Source organism: Zonotrichia albicollis, chromosome 7 (genome assembly GCF_047830755.1).
Source record: "Zonotrichia albicollis isolate bZonAlb1 chromosome 7, bZonAlb1.hap1, whole genome shotgun sequence".
Taxonomy (NCBI): Eukaryota; Metazoa; Chordata; class Aves; order Passeriformes; family Passerellidae; genus Zonotrichia; species Zonotrichia albicollis.
In genome coordinates this window covers 39,417,776-39,442,817 of record NC_133825.1, presented here as the reverse complement: position 1 = coordinate 39,442,817, position 25,042 = coordinate 39,417,776, and the positions used below count along the sequence as shown (strand labels likewise).

General features: G+C 42.2%; 1 protein-coding gene across 1 annotated transcript in view; it reads right to left on the bottom strand.

Annotated features, from left to right (window-relative positions):
* The window catches only part of SORCS3 (sortilin related VPS10 domain containing receptor 3), a 262,386-nt gene that overhangs the window by 126,819 nt on the left and 110,525 nt on the right, over positions 1-25,042 (bottom strand). The window contains exon 3 of the mRNA XM_074545187.1: positions 13,740-13,839. Coding sequence (XP_074401288.1) covers positions 13,740-13,839 — 100 coding nt within the window. The remainder of the gene's footprint in view (positions 1-13,739; positions 13,840-25,042) is intronic.

The window sequence follows — 25,042 nt, the reverse complement described above, 5'->3', positions numbered from 1 at the left end:
TAAGGTAACCACAAGTAACTGTCTGCTTACCAGCAAAAGTAACACCCATACAAATCAGCTGAGCTAAAGCTGTCTTTGAATGATTTACACTAGTTTAGAAAGAGGGTTTCTAGAAAGCACACCTTAACTTTATACAAACTTCCACTGACGTTCAGAGATGGCTAAGTACCTGCTCACTGCCCTGTAGATATGTTGATCTCTACAATAATCAGGGGGAAATGAAAGCAACCTCTGTTTTCTAGTCACCAAACATCTCAGTCAGACAGGAAAAACTGGGACATGTCACTGATAAAAATCTGCTCTAGGGAGAAATCCTGTGTATTTACATACAAGCAAAGAAATTCACTCCATCATTCAGGGATCAGCAGCTGTGACAAGAGGGACATCTGCTCTCTGGGAAGCCAAAAAAGACATCCATGAAGAGGGCAACAACTTTTATTTAATTACTTACTTTGTGAGCCAAAAGGAAAATGCTCATTGCAAACTTTTGTGTTACACAGTAGCCCAGATATGGGACTCCTTCTTCCTTCACATGCCTCAAAAACTTCCTTAATGTTAAGGATAACCCATGGGCATCAATCAAGCAGTAAAGGGGCATTGAGCTTTCATAAGAGACAAATTGTCTGGACCTACCCCATTTCAGTTTCTTGTAACTTCACTTCTTATTGCCCGAAATTTAACATTAATGGCAGATCTAATTAATGAATATAGCACCAGATCACCAACTCTAAGAACCATAGTGCTGTAATCTTAAAGGATGAAGTGCACTGCACTGACTTTATAGGGGTTTATGAAGCATGTGTTATAAAAGTACCTCAACCATAAGGCTTTTATACCTTGGCACTCACTTCAATACAATCCCATAAAACCCAAGCAATCTTTAAGTGTTAAAGGTGACTTTCACTACTGTATTTATTATTGGATAATGAAAAATGACTCAGACATCCATAGAAACTCAGCAATGAAATAAGAGTTTCCTGAGACTTTTGCATTGGGTCTGCATTATATGTACCGTGACCAAAGAACCCAATGGCTCTCTCAAGGCATTTTAGACACTTCACACTAACCTCCCTCCAGAACTTCCTTCCCATCAGGAATTCTTTGTAATTACAAAACAACTTCTACTCTGCAGAATCACATTGCTCGCCACAGAACTTTTCAGACATCAATAGCTGTTTCTGTTAGGATTCAACCCCTCTGGAGGACCTGTCCCATGGACTGCTGCAGCTGTGCCAGAAACTGAGAGCTCTCTAATCCACCAAACTGGTTTGAGAAGAGAGCAACCTCATTAAATCTGCAATTACCCACACATGGGTTCCCCATCTTTGCAGCACTGAGACAGAAAGGTCAGAGTACACGATGTTGTTCACGTGATACACAGGTTCATTGTTTCTGCAGAATGTTTTGTCTTTCGTAGAGGGTACATAAAAGAAGAGAAACATTATCAGAAATAAAATAATAAACTGTAACATGAAAAAATTTCTTTAACATAAAACAGCAGGGTTTTTGAAACAAAAATGAGCAGTGCTGGAGTGCATCAAATGAGTACCAGCATTACCTTGCCTTCTCTGAGGAGATGCACATCAGCCTACCACACTTGCTTACAGGCAATAATCCTGGTTAATCTTTTGTTGCCTTCTATTGTCTCTTATATCCAATTATACCCAGATTAAATTACAATTAACTGTTCATATTGGTACAAAATTGCAAGAGGCTTTTGGCACTTCAGCCATACCTGCCATAAATTGAAATACCAAAACAAAACACTTCAGAGAGTTCCAAGCTCATGCAATCCCTTCCCTGGGGAGAGGGCACTCCATTTTAATCACCACGTCCAGCACCTGTGCAAGAGCACAGATGCACCATGCAAGAAGCCCTGAGGATCAGGAGCAAATTAAGGTTAAATTGCATATAAAGTAAGAGCTCTTTAAGGAAAACCACTCTGCCATCCTCACTGGCAGGTGGGAAATGAAAATCTATCATGGCTGTAAGACTTAGGCAAAACTCTGAGCTGGGAAAAGAACACAGATACTCCAAGGCTGCCATCTGAACCTGCCCACAATGCCAAATCCCAGGCTGGATCCAATTTGCATGCACAAGAGTGAAGTAAACCATGATAACAGAACTAACAAAGCAGAGCATCTTATCTTTGTTTTGCTGCTGAGCAGGTCAGAACAACATGCCTCCCCTCGTTCTCTCGCCTTTTTGGCACTGGACACATGTACTTTTCACTTTTAATTACAAGGCACAGCAAGCATTTGCTTGTTAAATTTCAGGTGCCAGTGGGGATGGAAGCCATCCAAAAAGCATGTGCTTGACCTGGCAAAGAGTGACTGACTGGCAACAGCCAGCCACATGCTTGGCTGTAAAACCTTTTCATTGTCACAGCAAGGCACCCTTTATCCAAGGTTACTCCAGCCCATTATATTCTTGTTACAGCTGCACATTCTCCAGCTCCCCACAGATCAGGGGAGCAAAGTCCTCTGCCACGGTATTCCCACCTGCCTGGGGCCACTGCAGTGCTGCCCAGCTAATCTGCCAAAGGCTTTTCTGTGTCACAGCACATTCATGCAGAGTTCTGCTCCACAAACTGCCAAATGGGTGACAAGCATCACCACTGAATTTGTACATCCAGTTTGACCAGCACTTCTACTAATGGGTCTGAACCTTCCAGTAGAAGAAACCTCCACTGGTGATCTTAGGCACCAGCCAGAGCTTCCTCACAAATACAAAGCTTCTGAGCTATATTATTATATTGCTCTAGAGTCTGGTATTTGTGCATAGCATAGCTCTGCATGATGCCTTTTTACTCTTCTGGACTCTAGACAGGAAAGCCCCAGTTATTACAATATCTGACACATTGTTTTGTGGTCATCAGCTTTTTTTCTGATGACAGAGAACAGCTCTAATCCCAAACTGTCTTCACAGAAAGGGAAAAGCAGCATTCACTGTTATAATTATATGTTATTTGAGTAAATGCATGGTTGTGCTATTCTCCATACAACTACGAAGTAATTTTCACCATTATGGTAACTTCCCATGTAAGCAGAAATAGTTACAGAAAATAATGTTATCAGTAAGGAGAGGCTGTGTGCACCACAGCTGCTGGAACTGAGAACACCATTTATATAAAAACACTCCTCTGATTATAGGTCTCACTTGGGAGAACACTTCACATGTGGGTATGAGTTTACTCACAGTAGTTGCCCCATTACAAAAAACAAAAAGATGTGCATGGATAGTTACTCATGGGGGTAAACTTTTGCAGCCTGTATTCAGCAATCTATTTCATTTGAGGACAGTGGAGTGTTTCATGACTCTATAGAAAAATAAAAATCGTGTTATGTATCTCCCTTGAGGCCATTAAATCTGAATACAATTTTAAATGCATCATTGCTTCTGCTTTGCTTACCCACTTTATTTTTCTGCTTTTTTAGTCAGATTGCAGAGTGAACATAGACAACAGTCAGCTTTATCACTGTTCACATCCAGATGCTTATAATCTATCTCAATTTACTTACTTGGCATCTATTACTCATGTCCCTCACTGTCCCCAATGTACTTTTCTTCCTAACATCCCCCCACTTGAGGAAGCCAAGATGACAGGAGAAGGTCTATCCAATTTCTGGATGCAAGGCTGAGGCCTGAGTTACAAAACATGATGGCATGGCAGTGCTCTGCATGGCAGCACTCAGCTCTGAGCTCTCCACTGAGGCTGCAAGCTCTGCATGCCAACTTGGGTGCCAAAGATTCAGGTGCCAGATAGGTTCAGGACCTAGGTACAGGATTCCCAACCAGCACTTCACTGGCTTTGACATTTCCCATTATATTTAATAATTAGTTCCCAATGAAACAGCCCTTGCAGGTTTATGGCAGTAGTCTTGTCTGAGCAGGGGAGTGGCTGCCCCAGTGACAGAACCCAGTGGCTGCTACATCCTGTTCCAACTATTCCATCAGGGTCACAGGTACTTCACAGCCTGGGGAAAATCATGCACTTTCCTTTCTGTATCCCTTCATGCACATATGTGAGCTCTGTACGTTTCTGAAGAAGCAGTGAAAGATGAAACAGAACTGGAAGAGGGGATAAAAGTTTTATCTCCAACACAACCCTGACACTTTGTTTTTAGATTCAGTAGGCAAACATCAGAAAATTACCAAGCTTACTCCATTTTTCCATGGTTTTCCAGGTTCTGAGTGCTGCATTCCTTGTGTGCACCCCACTGCCTCTCAATCTCTGAGTACACCTGCTCCAGGAGTTTTGCTGCTTTCTTGCAGGCATTTTTAAGGATCATGTTGCTCTACCATGGGAAGAATCCAAGGGAGGAAAGTTATGAGCTTGTTTTGTCAGCAACAGAGAATTAAAATATTAGAGGGCTCACTGTAAAAGGCAGAACCAATCTCTCCTCAGAGACAGAAGGACTGGTCTAAGAGTTGATTGCCTAGATTTATAAGTAAACAACAGCCTGAGTTTTCCCTAACTGCATCTCTGGACCACTTAGAAAACCCCTGTCATTACTTTTGGAGTCCAGCAACATCTGTCTGTATACAATGAAAAAAAGACATCTTAGAACTGAGAGGTGAAGGGCAATGAACTCACACTAATGAACACAGAAGCCTCAAGCACTCCACAACACAGTGAAATAACTCTCTAAGATCTAGCCCTGCCAAGCTCCATGCTGAAGAAAACTGATTTTAACAGTCACAGAAGTGTTTCCAGGTTTCCCAGTGCTGCTTGAGATAAAATATTTTACACAGAATTGATAACACCAGAGCTGACATTACAGTTACACTGTAAGAGGCAGATGTGTGTATGCACCACAAACTGAGACTGTGGCCACGTGCCCTGCAGACTCTGGTAATCTAGGCTATTAAAATAAGAATTCACTCAGTAATGCTGAGCTTCTCTATTCTTCACTTCATAAAGGAATGAAATAAAAAGATATCTTGCCACTTATTATTGGGCTTGGGGTTGGCAGGGGGTGGGGGGAGGATTTTCCTCAAAGAGAAATAAATAAGTCTCGGTGAACCAACTCCTATCACTAAAGATCAAGGTCAGATCATTATATGGTCTTCAAAAGGACCCACCTTCCCCTTCTCTGAGAGCTGCTCTCCACCCATTCTATTATTTTTCCCTCCTTTTTAATAACAGGATATAGTGACTCACTGTTATTGATTGATTATCCTGCTGTCTGTGAAGCACCATGCCCCTCCTCGTTAATTCAAAATTACCTGATTTTTCATACTTCATAAATTAATATATTATTGGAGCTGCAGCAGTAAATGAGATGGCCATGTTTCAGAGTGTGGTAAGGAGACTGGAGAAGGGAAAAAAGTGTCATAAAATTGCCCTATACCAGAACCTGCAGCTGTGTTCACCCTGCTGACAGGCCATGTGGTTAATACAGGCAGCCCTGTACAAGGTGCTGCCTCCTGACAGACCCTCTCCTCCCTCTAACCAAGGCAAGGCACTCTGAAAGCTCACACAGGTCCACTCTGCCGCTTCATAAAAGCAATGCTCATGCTAGGTGACAAAATTGCAGCTTTATTTCAGTCGATATCATAACTCCTGATCCATCCTTAACACCCCCTGTCTAAACTGGAGCTAACTATCTCTGTTCTTCTGACAGCCAGCTCTGGGAACTCTACATCTGAATGTGGATGGCACCCCTGCAGTTTTACCCCATTCCTGGTCTTTATGACCTTGTAACATCCCTAAGTCTCCATGACTGGAGCAATACAAGGTGAAGCAGGCAGAGAGTGCAACAGGAGAGAGGGACTGAATTTTAGGAAGTCTGACAAAGCAGCCCTGTCACAGACGTGCACCAGGACGCTGCCAAGCTTATCACTCTTGCCTGGTAACTGTCCTTTTGCTGCAAAAATTGTTTACAATTTGGAATATAGAGGTACAAAGGTGCAAACTACAGATGAGTAATGGTACACAAAGACAACCCTATCTCAAGCTTTGTGATATATGAACTTCTTTTCCTTCACAAACACTGAAAGAATGGCTTTCATTGTAAATGGCACTTTCTATTTATACCTATTTTCTAACCCTCTTCCCTTCAGCCCCATTAAATAATGCCATATGGGAGTCTTTTGTTAATTATCTCAATTGCATTTATTTTTAGAAACAGCTGATGAGCAGTGTGTGTGGTTCAGTGGGTACAAGGATTTTTTTTTCTGTTTGTTTTTAAATGTATTTACTTCTTCAGAGAACTAACTGAAAAAAACCACCAGGAATCCCCAGTTTTCACATTCATGAATTCCAAGGGACAGTCTTCTCTGGAGGGCAACAAACACATTGCACCTGTTTAAGAAAGGGGAAAACTTTCACTGGGGGTCTCTCATAATTTTGAGTTCCAGTTCTGTATTGTCTGTGCTGGAAAATGGTCATCTCCCAGGCCACAGATGTTGCACAACCTCTGTTTTTCTCTATGATATCTGTGAAGCCAGAAATGGTAAACCAGCAAGCAAACAGACTTTGCTCCTTCTTTAGGGACATGATCCTCCAGGTCAGGTCAGGTTCCAGTGGGGCATCTGGCATGGGAGGCTCCACCATCCCTGACTGCAGGAGGGCAGAAAATTCTCACAAGAGCATCTTGAGTACAAAGATTCACAAGGAGGCACAATTTCCAAATATATTCGTAATAATAATTTAAAAAAACCAAAACACACACACACAAAAGACACAACAGAAAGAAACAACCACTAAAATACCAACTTAGACATACTGAAAAATATTTGAGAGTATTTGTGCCTTTATATCTCAATGTTTTCCAGGCACTGATCTTGAACCATGTTCAAAACACTAATAAACCAAGTCATCCAGCATCAGGAAACTATATACCTTAGGTAGGAAAGGTCAGAGAAACCTACTCTGAAAATGGCAGAACATACTGAACTTACTCTGACTTTGCTGAATTCAAACTAGAAAACAGAAAACACTCCAAAACAAGAAATTCCTAAAGTCCTCTTTCTGAAATACTACAAAATGTCTGTAATCCAGGATTTCTTTCACACAGCTGCAGGCGACTGTTCTGCAAACATTTACAAAAATGATCTCTTTTCTCAGGTGCCAAATTCAAGCTGAATTAATTGGACAAGTAGAGAGAATCCCATGTACAACAGCTCACAAGACTGCACCTTCTTAATAAAACACATCATGTCACACATCCTCTCACTCTTTCATAGATGTTGTGGGTGACCTTGAGGAAATCATCTTTGCAACACCAGTAAGTGAAGAAAAATATTACTTCTTCATTCACATTTTATTCCTCTATTTAAATTTTCAGTTCTGGAGACAGCGTGACTGTCCCTGAATTGTATTTACAAGAAGGATACACTGAGGTGTTATCCCCATCACAGCCACATTTGTACAACCCACTGGTGCAACCAGAGTAGGCAAACCTGAGCTCAGCTAAGCCAGGCACTGTGTTTCACAGCTTTCCTCTCTGCCCACAGCAACCCTGGACTGGGTGACATGGATTTTGGAGCTCTGAGAAACACAGGAACATCATATGCAGCTCAGTGGGTACAGAGAAGGAGTGCTCAGAGAATTTTACAGCAGCATTTGCAGGTCAGGTAGTTTAGTCCTTGTTAATGGCAGTGGCAAAACCAAGAGCTGTTTAGTGTCTGTATTCCATTAGGCTGAAGGGAAGGATTAGGGACAAAAGACAGTAGAAAGGGCTTCTTCCATCACTCCTGCCCTGCGGCTCTAACTCTGCCCCACTGCCTTTCAGTTATAAATACGTTCTCAGGTCACATCACCAAGTGCCAGTTTGCAGCACAGACCCTTGATCCCGGTGTCAGCACAATGAGGAAAAAGGGTCCAAGGAAACCTTCCATCTTCCTAAAGCCCAAATGGCTTTAGGATATTCCAGAGCTCAGTTCCTCACCAATAGCTTGGGATGCAGTCTAGGGAAAAAGCAGCAGATGATGAATGGGAGCTGTGGCTAAGCACGGCAGCTCAGTTCAGGTTGGGCTAGCAAGCCTCAGGTACGTGCTGGAATCTCTGCCTCATCAACCTATCACAGGTTTGATGAGTAAGGAGAAAACAAAATGCTACAGAATTCCCTTTGGGAGCATGTGAACTAAGAAATGAAGGCAAAACAAAAATAAGTTTGAATCATGGTTCTGCCCTGAGGCTCCAACCACAGCTGAGGAATTCCCTTTAGAGATACAGGAGGCCAGGACAGGTTTTGCTCTCAGTGACGGTCCAAGTGAGCAAGAAGAAATAAAGGGGAGGTCAAAGTGACTTGTGCTCATTTTGGGATCTCCAGTTTCTGTAAAGGAAGGTGTCACTCCCAATATTCTAGCTAGTCACCAGTCAAGTAAATGCATTCCTCTGCAATTACAGTATTACAGGCAATTAATTTCTTCCTTCATTAACACAAACAGCAACACAGTATTGCTCCCTGCCAGCTCATAAACAGTTGCTGCACTTCAGCCCCCAAGAAACTGCACAGACACAAACAAATCTAATTAGATTTATCTTTCAGAAATTCCTACTCTCTAAATACCTCTGAACATTTCTCCTGACGGCTAAGTTCAGAGGCATGGTGAGGTATGAGAGGCGCAGCATGACTTTGGCTTTTACAGCTTCAGTGATTTGTGCTGCCCCTCCATTTTGATTCTGTGACAACTAAGAAACTAGTCTGAAAAGCCATTTTCCCAAAGCTCTTCCACTGAGCACCATAACTTTATTCCTGCTTTATTCTGTTTGCAACTACTGTTCAAACAGCTTAGCTGGAAGGTCTACCTTTAAATAAAACCTAAAATACTTCAATTCTGGTATAAGGGGAAAATGGGGGGAGTCCTCATTTCATTCACTGCACCTGGGTGATACTTCTGTTCAGCATAAAAGGCTACAAACCTTTTAATTCTTCAAGTCATCACCTGCAACAATGATTGTAATACCTCAGGGGAAAAGCTAAAAACAACTGCAGCCAACTGAACTGCAAAGAAAATTCATGAAGGAAGGTATTTCTAAGACATCAGAACTGTCACCTCAGATCTTAAATGCAATCAGGGCCTCCAGTTTATCCACACCTTATCTGAGCAATACTCTATACAGAAAAATGGGTTTGATTTGTCGGAGTTGTTATTCTCTTCCTTTTTCCTCTCTTTCTTTTGCATTCTAACTCCATCGTCTCCACCTCCACAGTATTCCCAAGGGGAGAGATTAAAAGTTTCTCAGTGAGAACTGGATTTTCAACTAAACAATATCTTCACCAAGAATAAGCACTCTTTACAGAGTATTTCACAGGAAAATTAATACCTAAAATCTATGGTTCAACAATTCCTTGAGATTCAAAGTGGTACCTCTGTGCCTGAAAGGAGCAGTGCTTCAGATATATATGGGACTTCAATTCTCATCTTCTTTCTGCACCCTTTTGGAAGGGCTTTACATCCCTCTGTGAGGCATCAATTGTAAAATGAACCTTGTTATTGACAACCAAGAAGAAAGCAAATGTTCTCACAATAGGGGATCTTACCCAGCAGACCAGCTCATGCTAGAAAATATGGAATCACAGCATTTCAGCTCCAAGCAGTGACATTTTGAAGTGCAGCCAGTTAAGCAAAGAATCACAAGCTTAACTTTTTGTGGAAATTATTCAATTTTCTAACAGAATTTTTTCAGCAACCATAAAGAAAGAAGAGACTTGGGATAAAAAGAAACTGGAAATTTAAAAAGTCAAGAGAAATGTTTCTACTAAAATAGAAGAGACTTTTCCCTTAGTGTTTTGGAAGAAATAAACACTTTTAATTCCCAGACCACTGTGAAAATCTGCCTCTAGTAAAATGCAACTAACACCCAAAACAGAGCTTTAAATTAAAGGTCAGCAGGGAACTGAGATCTCAGCCCAGCAGAGAGTAAGCAGCTTTTTGTCATATCCCCAAAGACAAACAGGCTACAGGGTAGAAAAGCCAAAGCTAAGCATTTTGCTAATTTCAGCTTTTCAGAGCACTCAAACATCTGCTTTTTTAAATCCCATTTATCTGTAAGGAAGGGGTACTGCTAAACAAATACGAAAATTTCTCCGTTCTGAAGTTTACCACAAGTTACCTGCTTGTTGCAAGCTGTTTGGCAACCTGACAAAGCAGATGCTTCACATGTGGTCTTTCTCTCAGGCCAACAGCTGGGTGGGCAAGTGCACTGAAGGGGAAGATGTGCCCTGGAATACACTCTGCCCACTGGAACACCTCATGGGTTTGGAAGTGTCAACACTGCAGGCACTTGGCTTCTCACCAGACCCAAAACAGGAGCTCTCAGAAAGCCAGTCCCCAGCACTTCAGAGCTGTCTGACTGCTAAGGGCAAAGATCACCTGGAATTTCACAGCAGTAAGGAGAGCTCAATGCAGGTTTTCCTGATCCAAACACAAGTGCCTGTTGTGCAAGCGAGAGGAGAAACAGCCCAGCCACCTGCAGGAGAGCAGATCCGAGTCTGGCAGCTTCAGCTCCCGGCAGCAGAGGCTTTCCATACACTTGCAAAGCCTTGTGAAACCCTGAACTTGTTACTGCTTAGGGGAAGGGAACTAGCAGCGTGACAGCTCCAGGGAAAATGAAGCAGTCCTGGCTCACTGCAGGGAGTGTTTTGGCTGCCATGCAGCCAGAGTCTGCACATTCACAGTGGGCTGCAGAATGTGTGGCAGCTCCCTTATGTCAGCACCCAAGGTGGGGTCAGATCACCAAGCTGGCCCTGACCACTTGGAAGGATACCTCTCAGGCATCACAGATGGGGAAAAGAATTCCCAGCAGCTTCCTCTGGTATGTGCATGGTGTTACATTGATTTAATATAGCTGCAAATGTCAAATTGCACAAGGGCAAAGTGCATTTTTCCAGTGAACCACCTTCTGTGATTTCTAGGAAATGGACACACCCCATCCCAGCTCCAAGAGCAGCCATCAGCAGGTTGGGGAGCACCTGGAGCAGGCAGAAGCTCTAGGACCCAGATCTGCACCACAGCCAAAGCCAATTCAGCTCAGTCTTTGCCCTCTGCCTTGGTTAACTCTGTGCATGAGGAGGATGGGGTGGATATCACTCAGATATGTAAAAGACAGAAACAGCTACAGACTAAATCTGACCTCCAAGAAATAAAACACAGGTTGCCAAAAAAATTAAAATATTCCCACCAAAGTTTTTCAAAAAAAAAAAAATCAGAAACAAAAGCCTTTTCTTTTAAAAGAAGAAAGCAAAATGCCAGCTTTTAAATCCCTGTGCCTCATAATTGAGCCCAGGGTTATGCCACAATTCAGGTAAATGATGTTTATATAACTGGCATTTGGCTGAACACAATTCCTATTTAACAGCTGAAAAGAGGCATTTTGGGTCTTCAAAGAAATCTGACAGGTAATTCCCACTGTAGTTCTGCAGGGTAGCTGAGCAGTAATTATCCTTCTCACTAGTAAATCAATTAGGAACGAATGTATGGAAAGCTTTTCTCCTCCTCCAAGTAAGCGCTAATCCTCTGAGCGCTAATGAGCAGACAGGGCCAGCAGCAATGTGCAAACCCATCAGAAATCCACAGGAGCTACCAGGCAGGCAGGCTCCAACCAGTGCCTGGGAGCGAGTGCCTCAGGAGAAAACACCTTTCCTGGAGAGGAACTGGACACCTGCAGACCTTTCCTGGAGAGGTCTGCATGGCTCATGTGTGACACTGGCTCTTTGCATGTGAGTTATTGCTGATCCCTCCCTCCCACTTACTGCCTCAAGCAAAGACCTCTCCTGCAGCTCACAAGAGATCCCTGCTGCTCCTGCTCACAAGAAGATCCACTTCTGCTGCTGGAGGTGAACCACAAGGGACCTGGGCTCTTTCTGCTAGGACCCACCTATTGCTTTGTGATTCAATATTGGCAGCTGTCCTCAGGAGCTCAGCAAAACCATCCTGCTTACTCCCCATGCCACAAGAACAATATTCACCCAGAGAGGAGTGAGGGGACAATAAACCCAAAGCTGAATTTGACAAATTTCAGATGTTCTGGTCCAGTGACACCTTGTTCAGACATTTCTCAAGTGCTACATGAATGTCTGGAACTGCTTTGATGGTTAACAAAGCAGAGTTCAGACAGACCAGCTGTTTAAGCATGCACAGTAACAGTGCTTATATATTTAGAAGAGGTAGAAAGAATGGAAGCAAGTTGTTCCCACAGCAGCTAGCACTGACAGCTGGTTTCCTTTGAGTTTTCCTTATAGCTTGTCTCCACATTTCAGAAGATTTTTCAGAAGGGATAAGAAGGGCACAGATAGGCTCAAAAATCATTTCCTTGAGACAGAAAACCAAAAAAATTCTTTTAAATTTCTAATCTCAAGTAAGTAAACAGCAGGTAAAGATAGGCCTGTATGCCACTATATGATGAAATGTAGGTGGTTTTAATTTAAAAAAAAAAAAGACTGCTAATCTGTAAAGCTCAGTAGCCTGAGAAATTGCTGGAAGATAATAATATATCCTTGTACTCTGATTTGTGAGGGAGTCTTTACACCAGTGACGTAGGATTTGTAACTGAGCATATTGCCTGTGCTTTTGGGTGGGCAGAGTTGCTTTGGAAACAGTATGAAAAAGAATTAACTCTTCAGTGCCCCCCATGTTCGATACAAGATGAGTGTGAAGGTCAGGAAAACTCACTACAAAACATCTTAATTTGTTTTGCTTGGGGGAAAAAATAAAGTCAAGGTAGTTGTCATAATAGCTCAGGTCCTGCATCAGGAAAAATATAGGCCAAACTGTGACCACTGCATTCTTCCTCCTCCCTGTACATCCAAACACACTTAATAACCAGAGCTATGTCTGCCCTATGGTTGCATACACTGAAACAAATATCAGTCCCAAATATCTGTAGAGTGACCAGTGATGGAAAACACAACAGTCATAATAAGAACAGTACCAGGAGCGAGTTACTAGTTTGGAAATCTTTTGATGGAGACAGGATATGGCCAGTTTGGAAGTGATCAAGCCAAATATGCTGCACTGGGTCTCTACACTGGCCAAGCACCACTTCACTGTCAGCAATTAGCTTCGTGCTGCAGCCCTCCCACACTGATTTCTGTGGGTAGCTGAAAGCATCTTTGTCCCACTAGCTCCCCTGAATCAACACAGGCAATAATTTTAAAGCAAAAAGGCACTGAGCAGCAGTTCCTGGGCTGTGCTTGTGTGAGCCAGCTGCAGCCCTAATTGCATCACGTGGGAAGAGTGAGCAGGGGGTTGGAAAGCTGTGACCTCATCTTCTCTCCTACACAACCAAATCAAATTGTAGGGCTTCCACCCACTCTCACAGGCATATTCTGCTTTCAGCCCCCTTACATGATGCAACCAAAGAAAATGTCATTTACATCTTTACCTCCAAATGTGGGGAAAAGAGAGTCAAATGCAGAAATAAATGCCTCTTACTCAGTATTTCTAATAATGAGATACAAGGCAGGGAGATGCGTAATAGCCAAAGCTGCTGTAAGCAAGAAACCCAGAAATATTTGAGTGAGCTCTTTAAAGTTGTAACAGTCAGAAGCAAATAAAAGCAACCTTTTTATTTCTCCAGCAAATTCAGAGGGGAATTAAGTCCTTCATCACCATCACAAGTAAAGCAGGATCAGTTCTGTGGGATTCCATGGAATTGCACCAGTGCAACTTAGACAGTAAATTCAAGATCTTGTGAATTACCAACAGAGTTCACTTCAGGATCATAATTCCTCTCAGAATGCTGTCATTTTGTTTCTATAGCTACCAGTGCAATGGCTCTCCCTTACCTTCCTCTTGTTAGTGGGACTGACATACAGGTAGCTCAGCACAGTCTTCAGGCCTACTTTGTCATTTAGCTTTTCATAGGTAGTGCCATAGTCTGTTGACCTGGAGAAAAGAGGAGACAAAAAGAGTTTATGTGGTTATTAGAGCTCAGGGGAAGGGAATGACTGTGTGCACAGATGCTCCAAGTTACAGTTTGAGCATTATTATGCTTAAAAAACAAGATTTTATGTTTCATTAAGGGTGGTCAGCAGAAAAGAAGAGTCCTTAGGGGCAGTGTCTGTCTCTGCATTCATTAATTGTACATATTTGGGGAGCTGTGGTGATTCCATGCAGGTGGACTTTGGGGGTAGGCTCTGCCCTCATGTGCCAGTGTGGGACTGCAAATGGTATCTGCACATAAAAGGACACTGATATCAGCAGCACCCTTAGTACAAATTCTCTCTTCAGACAAATCCAACATAAGAATCCAAATTAAACCCAACAACAACAGGTTTTTTTTTAGGTAGGTTGATTTTTGACTTGAAGATGAGGATCCAAATGTGGATCAGAATTGTAACAGCTGAACTCATGTCTAGATAAAAATGTGCCTAAACTGGCATCTTGAGTCCTCAGTCACCCCCATCCTACTTTGTGCCAGGCATTTAATTTTTCTGAGTTACAGAGACAGATTCAGGCCCCTACACCAGCAAATCCCACCCAGAGGAGCAGATGATCTGGGGGTGGCATTACCCATTCGTGACTGGGGAAAAGGGCTGCTTCATCACAGAGGGTTTTCTGTGGTGTCCTCCTCCTTGTTTGTCGGCATGCTTGAAACCTCGCTGCCCTGCTTGTTTCTCTACTGCTTTCATACTTTGTTTTCCTAACAAACAAGATCTTTCCTACCAGAACAACCCAACAGCTGCATTGTACAGGATCCCACACCTGAAGAGTGCTCAGCACAAGCTGACTTTAGGAGAGAGAGAGAGGTGTCAGACCCTGCTGGAAAAGCCTCCCCACCCCATGTGGGGAGAGCCTGGCTCCCAGCCCAACCCAGCTTCTGTCACAGGGACAGAGCAAACAGCCCTCACCAGATGGACAAGCAAAGGTCCTCATAAAAACCTACCTGGACGTATCTACAATTTTATTAGGATGAGAATCCATGGCCCCTGCCCTCCTCTCTAATAATGCTTTTTACTGGACAGATGATCAGAGAACATGCAGCAATTCTGCACCTTTCCCAGTACTGATCTCCAGTAATTTGTTTTTGTAAGTTCAACAAGCCTCTAGAATTTGCAGCTTTATGGTTCTGCTTGAGACCAATCCTCTGCTCCTTTTCTGTCTGGCAGAGAAATGGCCCAAGCCACTTCTGGCATCACAATGAACTGGAGAAACTGAGCCATGCCAGAGCCTGCACCCAGCTCTGCTGCTTTCCTTGCTGCTAGTGGAGCCCAGGGTGACACAAGAGTGGCCAAAACCAGACAGCTGATTTCAGGCTTCCAAGTAGTAGGATTCATGAAGTCAAAATCTTGCTTTGTTACTGATGTGGCTGCAACACATTTCCTTCAGTGCATCCTTCAAGGACAATTTCTAAATACCTTTTCAAGTCCTTCTTTCCTTAAGTATGTTTAACCAGCCTTTCACCTTTGAATAATCACCAGCCAAGGTGCTTCAAGTCTCAAACAACTTCCTTGTGTTTTGGTTAACACTTTAATTTAAAAATAGAGCTAATACTAGCTCCATTTGCACTTACCACTCCTGTGTACTAATGCACAGTAGTATCACCTGCTGGGCTTCACACAGGTACCCCAAAGAATATGACAATAATGTATTTTCATAGAATTTTCCCACCCATAGTATCTGAAGCCCTTGTTTCACAATGTATCAATATCAAACAAACAAACAAAGAAATAATATCACCTTCCCTCTCCAGCCAATCTCAAAACTGAAGCAGCCTAAATAATGAAACTGAATAATCCAGGACAATTAATTCCAGTACATGAGACCTCCTATAAATGCAAATTAAACAGGTCAGGAATCCTCAGGAAACAGTAAGCTCTAAACAGAGGATAACAGACAGAGGGCAAGCAGAGGTAATTCCTTGATCTTACCCTTCCAACAGAACTGCAGCAATGAACAAGCCACTTTTGTGACTACACATGTACCAGCCACCAGGCAGTGAAAGAGATCACTGGTTTCAATCAGCATTAAAAGAGAACACAAATAACAGTTTAATATTCTGACAGAGCTACTTTGCGTTTGTTCTCTGAGTAATTTTAAGATCTCCCAAAATGCTTTCACACTTCTGAAGATGCAGGCTGGGTGCCCTAATGACTCTTTCTCATTAAACCATTTTCACTCATTGCATCTGCCCTTTCAAAGAAGAGCTAGAAAGGAAGTAGGATCATTATTTCGTTAGCTTCTCTGAGGCTTTCTTTATTATCCTGACAGTCTCCTCTGGCTTCACAGAAACATCTCAAAGGATATCACAATAATATACTGTATTTCCATGGCACTTTTTCTGGCCAAAAAATCTAAAGCTTGTGTCTTGTGCCAATCCATTCAGACTAACAAAGTCCCAAAAGCCAAACTGGGAAATACTATCTCTATTCTAGAGATGAAGAAGCTGAAAGCTTGCATAGGTAATGGATTATTTTTTCAAAAGCAGGCATCTACAATTAGGCATTTCAGCTTCTGCAACCATATAGTGTAGGGCCCAACTCTACCACCAAATCGCCTAATTAGAAAATGAGCATTAAAAAAAAAAAGTTGTCCACTAATTTTAGTTACCCAAGCCTGAACATTTAAAGAGATGTGACCTACAAGTAGAACAGAAAAGTTTTGAGTCAGCTCTTAATCTTAACATGAACCCTTCTCTTTACTAATTACTTCTAATTCCAAATGAACTAGCCATACATCCTTACAGTTGTTTGACAATACAAGCAGACTGGATACCATATCCTCTCCCATTCCTCTGGTCACAATATGATCCCCTTCCAAGCACATTACGAAAGTAGTGGAGGGGTGGAGGGGTAGAAATGTTGTGGTTACATCAAAATTTCAAAAGACTCGGTGATGTAAAACATGGTTTCCACGAGTCACACCCAAAAATCCAGCTTTAACTTCCTTTAGGCCTTTAATGGCAAACTGATCCTCCCTACCTGAAGGAGGGATCCACTCTACTGAAGTCATCCCTGGAATCTCATCATCTTGGTAAATTGTTTCTGCCTTCAGTCTCAGTTGATATTTGCATATTGCTTCTAACCACACACTCGTGAAACTGTATTTAACAAGGCTTTCATAAAATGCTCCTCAATACAGTGATGGGTGGAACAGAAACTCTTTCAATACAGGACTAGGAATGTTACAGTGGTTCTTCCCCTGACCTCAGCACTGGTGAGGCTGCACCTCGAGTGCTGTGCCCAGTTCTGGGCCTCTCACTCAAGAGTCATTGAGGGGCTGGAGCGAGTCCAGAGAAGGGCGGAGGAGCTGGGGAAGGGTCTGGAGCGCAAGCCCTGGGAGGAGTGGCTGAGGGAGCTGGGGCTATTCAGCCTGGAGAAAAGGAGACTCAGGGGAGACCTTATCACTCTCTACAAGTGCCTGAAAGGAGGGTGTAGTGAGCTGGGGGTCAGCCTCTTCTCCCAAGTGATAGAAAAAGAGGACATGGCCTCATGCTGTGTCATGGGAAGTTCAGGCTGGACATCAGGAGGAATTTCTTCACAGAAAGGCTGATTACACACTGGAACAGACTGCCTAGGGGGATGGTGGAGCCAGCATCCCTGGAGGTGCTCTAAAAGAGGCTGGGACTTGGTAACATGGTATTGTTGGCAAGGTGGTGTCGGGTCACAGGTTGAATGCTCTCAAAGGTCTGTTCCAACCTAATTGATTCTGTGATCTGGAATGGACTCTGGTCATATATAACAATCCTGCATAAACTCAGCCCATGTGTTTTGTCCCACATTTCTGTAATAATATGGGTTTGTGATGTTTAGTTCCCTGTTTCTGATGATGACCTTGAGGGTCTAGGCTGCATCAGACTTTTGCTCCTCACCAAATTCTGCATATTCCATTTGGAAAAGCGAGGTTTATAATTTAGTACTTTATGGGGATACTGCAAGTTCTCCCATAATGATATTCTGTTTTAAACAGTGGGGGGAAAAAACCATCTGCTTGATTCCATTGCCCTCCTGTGACAGGCTATGATGTGTTTAAACCATCACTGCAACCTCCTCCAGTCTGGCAGAGCAAGGTGCAAGGGATACACCCCGGCAAAGAAACTTGTCTATACAAAACCTTGTCAAAGTCAGAGCACCACAAGCTAACAAAATCCATCTTGTTTCTCTGAATCTGAGCCTGAGCTTCTCTGTGAATCCAACAAACTGGCCCGAGCCAGCAGACTTCATACTGTGGAAAGACCTTCTCAGTCAGAGATTTGAAGTAGAGGTGTGGAGAGGCAGAAAGAATGCCATGTGAATGGCTTTTGGAGTTCTCCTCCTCTGTGACACTTTCTATGTCAGGGCTCTGTCAGACAGAGAAAAGCAGGTTTGTTTGTTTGAAGTCTCAGCTATTCAACTATGGAGATAGCCTATAAAACATGTATCAGTCTCTCAGGAAAAAAAGAGCTGCAAATGCTGGCACTGAATGACTGGGATCAAAAATCAACCTCTTCCACCAACCCTTCTGTCAGAGGGTTTCTCCTCTGTGTGGAGAAGCAGCCATCATGCTTTTGATTTTAGATTTTCAGCCATTTTCTAAGCTTTTTCTAAAGCTGATGCATTCATCTTCAGTACAGAGTCCCACTACACATACCTGCAGCCCCACACTGAAAACTGTGCGAAGGCACAGATCTGCTTCAATGAGCAGAAGAATATCCCACCTCTCTGTGCACTTCAGAAAGCAACAGGAACATACCAGATTAATAATTGCTTCACTTCTGATGGTGAAGTGAACACTCACTGTCTGCGTGCAGTGTGCTTGTCTCTCCATACCCCACAAACAATTTCTTGCTTTTACTCATTGGCTAACTTTCTCCCACTTTGGCAGAAAAACAAAAACCCAAGAGGAGCAAAGTTTCTACAAGTTTCATGAAAATCAAGAGCCAGCAAAAGGAGAGCAATTGTGAGGGCTCTGAGAAGAGCAGCAGCATAAAAGTAAATCCCATGAAACACGAGAGGAGGCACATCTCTCTGGACATCCAGCAGCAGGAAAACATTCAAACACAGCTCACATATTAATACAGTGCAAAGAACTCAAGTGCACAACACAGGAACTCAGGCAGCCAGTCTTCCATCACTTGTGAAACATGTTTCCTTCTTTCCCTTCTCCTCCCTCCCCTCCCTGAGATAAAGGCCCTTCTGAAGCTATGACACACTGAGAAAAAGCCCCTCCTGAGTCAGAGTCCAGTGAGGCCGTGGTCAGAAAGATCCACTGTTACCACTGCAAGGCTGTCTGCTTCACCTGGGCACACACACAGACACTTTTGCTGACAAAATAAAATAAAATTCAAAACAAAACAAAACCAAGGAAAAACCCACACACGACAACAAAAAAAAAACACAAACAAACACCCCACAAATTAAAAAAGCTCAAACAAAACAAAAAACAACAGACAAAACAAAAATAATAGAAAAAATACAAGCAAACACCAACAAAAACTTTAAAAACAAAACCCAAAAAAACCCCAAAAACATTAACTAGATCATTGTAAAAGGATCTTTTAACCCCACAACCAGGACACCACAGGTACTGATAGCATCAAAAATTACATCAATGGAGGTAACAAAAAAGTCTAATTCTTGGTCCTTCCCTGTCTGGAGCTGACATAAGTCTGGATGTGGACATTTTATAACAAGTGTTCACAGAAGCCCTGTGGAGCTAAATCTACTCACTAACCAAGGAAGTTCCAACGTGTGTAGTCTGAATCAGCCAGGTAAGACAAAAAAACATTTGCTGAGAGCTTTTTTTTACCCAACCATGAGTTTAGTGACTGCAATAAATGTAAAACCAGAATATTTTACAATTACAAGCAGAAAGAACTGCCTCCCTTTATCTCCATCCTACTAAAGGGCCACAATGAAAGCCTGGGGAAGTGAACAGAATTCAAGCAAGTGGTGCTGCTTCCAGATGTAATGTCCCAGCCTACAGGAATATCACAGGCTTCCTAAATTGAAGATGATGCCTTTGCATGCAAGAGTCATCAGTGGGCTTTTAGTTCCATAAATCTGTCTAATCCCACAGGGAAGCTTCTGGCAACTTCTCTATCATATGGTAGTAAACACCATGCTCTGTGCTGTATGGAGAGGCTTCCTTTTGTTTTAACTGCTACCACTTAACAAGCACAAAACCATGGAGCCCCATGCTGCCATTTGTGATTTCACTGATTGTTGTCATATTCTCCACAGATTTTTTTTCTCTCTCAAGACTCCCTGTTTATTCAGGCCCTCCTTGCACAAGCTGTTCATGCCTCTGATCATTCTATGACTAGTTTTACTAGTCCAATTACATCTTTTGTCATGGATGCCTCAGGGACCAATCTTTAGCAATCTTCCTGCAATAAAAACCCAGCTATCCAAGTATATCAGCATAGACCTAGAGTATTTAACACAATCCAAATAAATCCACTTTCTGCCATCATACACAAGGCTTTACATTCTCAATGCTTCTGGAACCAAAATCCATCAGTTCTAGTGGACTTCCAGTTCCATAAAGTTTCAAAAGTATCTAAAACCAGAGATCCCACCGGGGAAAAAGATGCTCAAGCATTTTTGATTATCCTGGTTTTGATAATGTCTCTTGAAAAAATCCTTATTTTTACTTTTAGTTTGCATGTCATGTAAACAGCAGAATATCCACTTCATTTACTATCATGATCCCGGCACCCTCCCTCCACCCCTTTCTTTTTTGATTAATGGTGATTCCCATCACCAAACATCCAAAAGACTTGAAGATGACCTTTGCTGATAAATTTCCATCTACAACATAGAGTGGAGACTGGCAAGGAAAAATGAGCTGCCATGATATAGTAGTCATTGTGATTCACAGCTCAAAATGAAGGTAATAAAAGATAACTTGGAACACTGGCTTCTTCTGTATTTTTCTCCCTTTCTTCAGATTATTCCCTTTATATTTTTACAGGAAAGGTATCATCTTTTTTTTATTTCATTTGAGCCTTTGGGAGCACACTGGATGTCTCCAACATTTAACAAAAGGATACAGAATATTCCACCTCTGGATCTATGGCAAATAAAACACAGGAGCTGCAAATATCAGTCACATTTCTAGTGGCTGATTGCTTATCAGCATTTCATTTGATCACCATCACACAGGGCATCACACAGTCATTTCCTGGCAGAGATCACAACTCAGATGGGCATGAACAGTCTATAGAGATGCAGTTTTTGTGTATTAACCCTACAGGGATAACTTGAAAGCCACATGTTTGCATGGTGCTCGCACCTGTCCTGTAGGAACACAGTGATGCTTTAGATATCCCCAGCAATCACTGACCACCCAGATCATGACACAGGGTGCCTAAATAGCATTCACCATAAGAAAACAGGGTGTTCTTCCCCAATCCCTGCTCTTCTCTCCACACTTACCTTCATATACACCATTTCTGTGGAAAAGCTGTAGTTTCATATCTAAAATATTCTGTAGAACCACCTGAAGAAGCAAGACCCTCTTTTGAGACACAAAGAGGGAGGGCAAGGGGATTGCAGGAAATGGGTAGAAAGGCAGAAAAAGAGAAGGATGCTTGGCAAAGCAGAACCAGATCAACCAAAAAAAAGCCACCTTGAGCACCAGAGTGGCATTCCCTGCTCTGGGACATTTAGAGGCACTATACCTCAGCCACTGTGAAACACAGATTTTGCTAAAGGCAGCTCTGAAGCTGCCTCAACATTTTGTTTCTACCAAAAAATGGCAAGCTCTGCTCTGAAGCAGAAATAAACCCAGCCACACTGATGGATCCTCACCTGATGGTAGGCTAGAGCCTGTACTGTAAAAGCCCATAATAAAGAATCCTTTCAGAGAACCCAAGAACCTGATCAGAACAAGCAGGCCGCAGGTGTAGTGGTTACTCAGCCTTATTTTATACTCTGCTGCTGAATAATAAGCCCACAATAAGCAGACACTAAAGCAACAAAGGTTGGTGCCTCCTACTGTGAAATTGAAGTAATTCTAGTCCTCCATTTGTAAGATTCCATCTTCTCTCTACCATGGCCATTTATTTCATCTTAAATTCAGACACCTACAAACTAGGTATCTCTAGCTCACAAGCCTGTCCACATTTTCTTTTTGTACCTATAGACAGAAACTGTAAACTAAGAGGATGTTTTATTCACCCTAAAATAGATGAGGCTATATTGCCTTTTTAAGGTGTTTTCCACCCTTCAGTGTAAAAAGAGACCAAAACAACCAAGGCACAAGTAGCACAAAGCAAAGTGTGTCTCACCATAAATGGGTTAGAAAATTGCATGCACTGAGCTGGCAGTACAAATGACAGGGAAGGACCTCAGCCATCCTGACTGAGATCAAAAGTTCATGATTTATTATAATGTTCTAGTGCTCTACATTTTATGTGTTATTATTCTGGATCTGTATGAGAATTACTACTAGAAGCAGGTGCCAAATGGTATCAGGACTCCACTGTGACTTACACAATTTATCACCTTACAAAATGAAGAGAGCAGAGATAAGCAGAGAAGTATGATATGGATTTCCCAACAGTTGCTGGCAGCATAAAGAATATAAACAGAGACCTGATAAAATGTGAAATGGCTTCCCCTCAAAAGCTGGGATAAGCCCTTCCCTTCATTGCATGCTTGTTCCTGTTACACCACTGATAAACTGGTAATCCTGTGGCCAGGAAAGGCCGATGCCTGCTGGTAGAAATGGTATCTCACAGAACCTCATCAGATGAGATGCAGACACACCCCAAGACAGAGTTTAGCCACTTTGACTCAGGGGCAACCTGGAGCCTAGAGAGTCTGGCTTTCCAGGGGCTTCTGCTTTTGCTGCTCTGGTTGTTTCACTACTCTAAGTCTATGTAAAAGCATTACTTTACAGCTCTGAAGAACTACACTTCATCATTACTCATTTTCCATTCATACTGTCTATAAGATCTGACATATTTATCATGTTCTTGATTCTGATGTATTCTAATTTTCCAAAGAGGTGTTTCATGCATCCCTGATAAGGCAGCATATTGATTTGATTCCAAACACTTGACTGACTCAGCAAAGATGGCCTTATCAACACATATTCAAGAAATTTGGTCTAGAGGACACTTTAATAGCTTCAAAGATAAAAGACAGCTTTGATGACAAAGCCTCATTAATTAATCAGATATTAATTAGATAATTAATTAGAAACAAGGCCCTTCCCAGGCCCTTTTCTACTTTTATTACTATAGCTAAAAATGCTTCTCTAACGATTCTCTGAAGTAGCTAATCATTTTAATTTGCATTATTTTATAGCAAAAGGGAGTGCTTGGAATGTAAGATTTTGTAAAGCAGTTCTAGAAGCTCCATTTAACATCTCTGCCATTCTGTGCATATTTAAACTGGAACTTCCCTTAAATGTGTCTTGAACAAAATGTCAAGGGGAGACTGTGGAACTGCCCTTCTCTCAACTCTCTATTTTTGTGGTAGATGTGGATGAAACAAAATTCCTTCCAACCACTCAGAGAAGCACACTCTGGGTTATACAAACTGCCCTGAGAGGAGCTCACCATACCCTCCTTAAAGAGGGGGACAGGTGACTCAAATCTCAGTTTTCCATCTGGGGATGCACATGTGTGTCCTCTCATGCCCTCTGGGAAGGTGATTTACCAAAACTTGCTTCTGACACTGTCTGCCTCTTTTGGCATCAGTGGTAGGCAGTACTGTGGGGACATTTAGATGAACCTGAGTCATCTCTAAAATATCACAAGGCATGTTAATTTTTTCAAACCATCAGCAAATCTTTGCAAAACTGATGTAATTAAAAAAAGAGGACAGTATAAAGATAGCTTAGTCCAGTTATTTAGACACAGATATTAAAAATTGCAGACAATTCCCAAACCAACTTTTACAGTCAGCCTGCAGCTCCTTCCAGCCCCTACCTCAGCTGACCCCTCTCCCACAAGCCTTATGTCTACCCCTGCTTGTGACCCACAGAGGCTACTGTCCCCAGCAGCACACCCACACAATCTGAACATAAATACCACAGAATCCTGCCTGACCTCAGGCAAGGCTCCTCAGCACTCAGTTTCACATTAACTGAGCTTCCTGGGGAAAAACTGACTCTTGCTGTTCCCAAAAATAAAAAATCTGAAGCTCATGAGATGCAGCCACCTGAGACGGCTGGGGACTGGCAATGAAAGAACCTTCTAGACTTAGGAACACATCTTTACTATCAGTCACAACATGACTGAGAGCCTCTACATGCTACTTTTCCAGTACTAATAAGACAGCACCAGATCTCCGATTAGTTGAAATCAATATGGCCCTATCATGTACAAGTGAATGATTCATATTGGCAGATTTACACAAATTTACACAATAAATGTCAGGACTCACTATATCTGTGTATATCTATAAAAATAAAGATTCATAACAACATTACCAAGAGGATATAATGCATTTTGCAAGAATTTCACAATTTTGCTTTTGTGAGGATTATGCATTTCTGAAAATCCTCAAAGTTTAAACTTGAGTAAATAAGACAAAGCAATAGTGCAAATTTAGTTTTCTAAAGAAGAAAACAGAATTTTGAGCCATAAAAAACACAAGTCTCAGGCTAATATTACATTACTCTTGAAAGGTATTTTGTGGTGTTCATATTCCCACCAGAACAGACTTTGGCACAAGTTGTCTTTCAATATGAGAAATAAATATATAAAATATAAAATCAGCACATTCCTGAATCCTTCAAAGCTTATCCATTCCAATTACCACTGCAATATCCATGACAGGTCTGCAAACCCTCCCAGCCTTTTGGAGTAATTTTTGAGCATCACATAGCAGAGACATCATAATTCACTAGACAGAAGGAGCTTCCAGGCCAGATTATGCAGCTGACAATGCTCTTCTGTAGGCTGCACCACTTGCTTTGCAGGGTGACCTGGTTATACAACTGGATCCCTAGGCAAGAAGATAGGGTTGTTCTGAATGCTCCCAAATGACTCTGGCCATTCTCATCCAGACAGTTATATGACATTGTATTCTCTCCTAGTTCCTCAGAGTGAAGAATTTTGCATGAGAAATATAGGGACAGGGATATAAGTGCAAAAGTGAAAGACAGCTGTCACCCAGATTCTTGATTTGTGCAATAGTCAGATCAGCAGCTG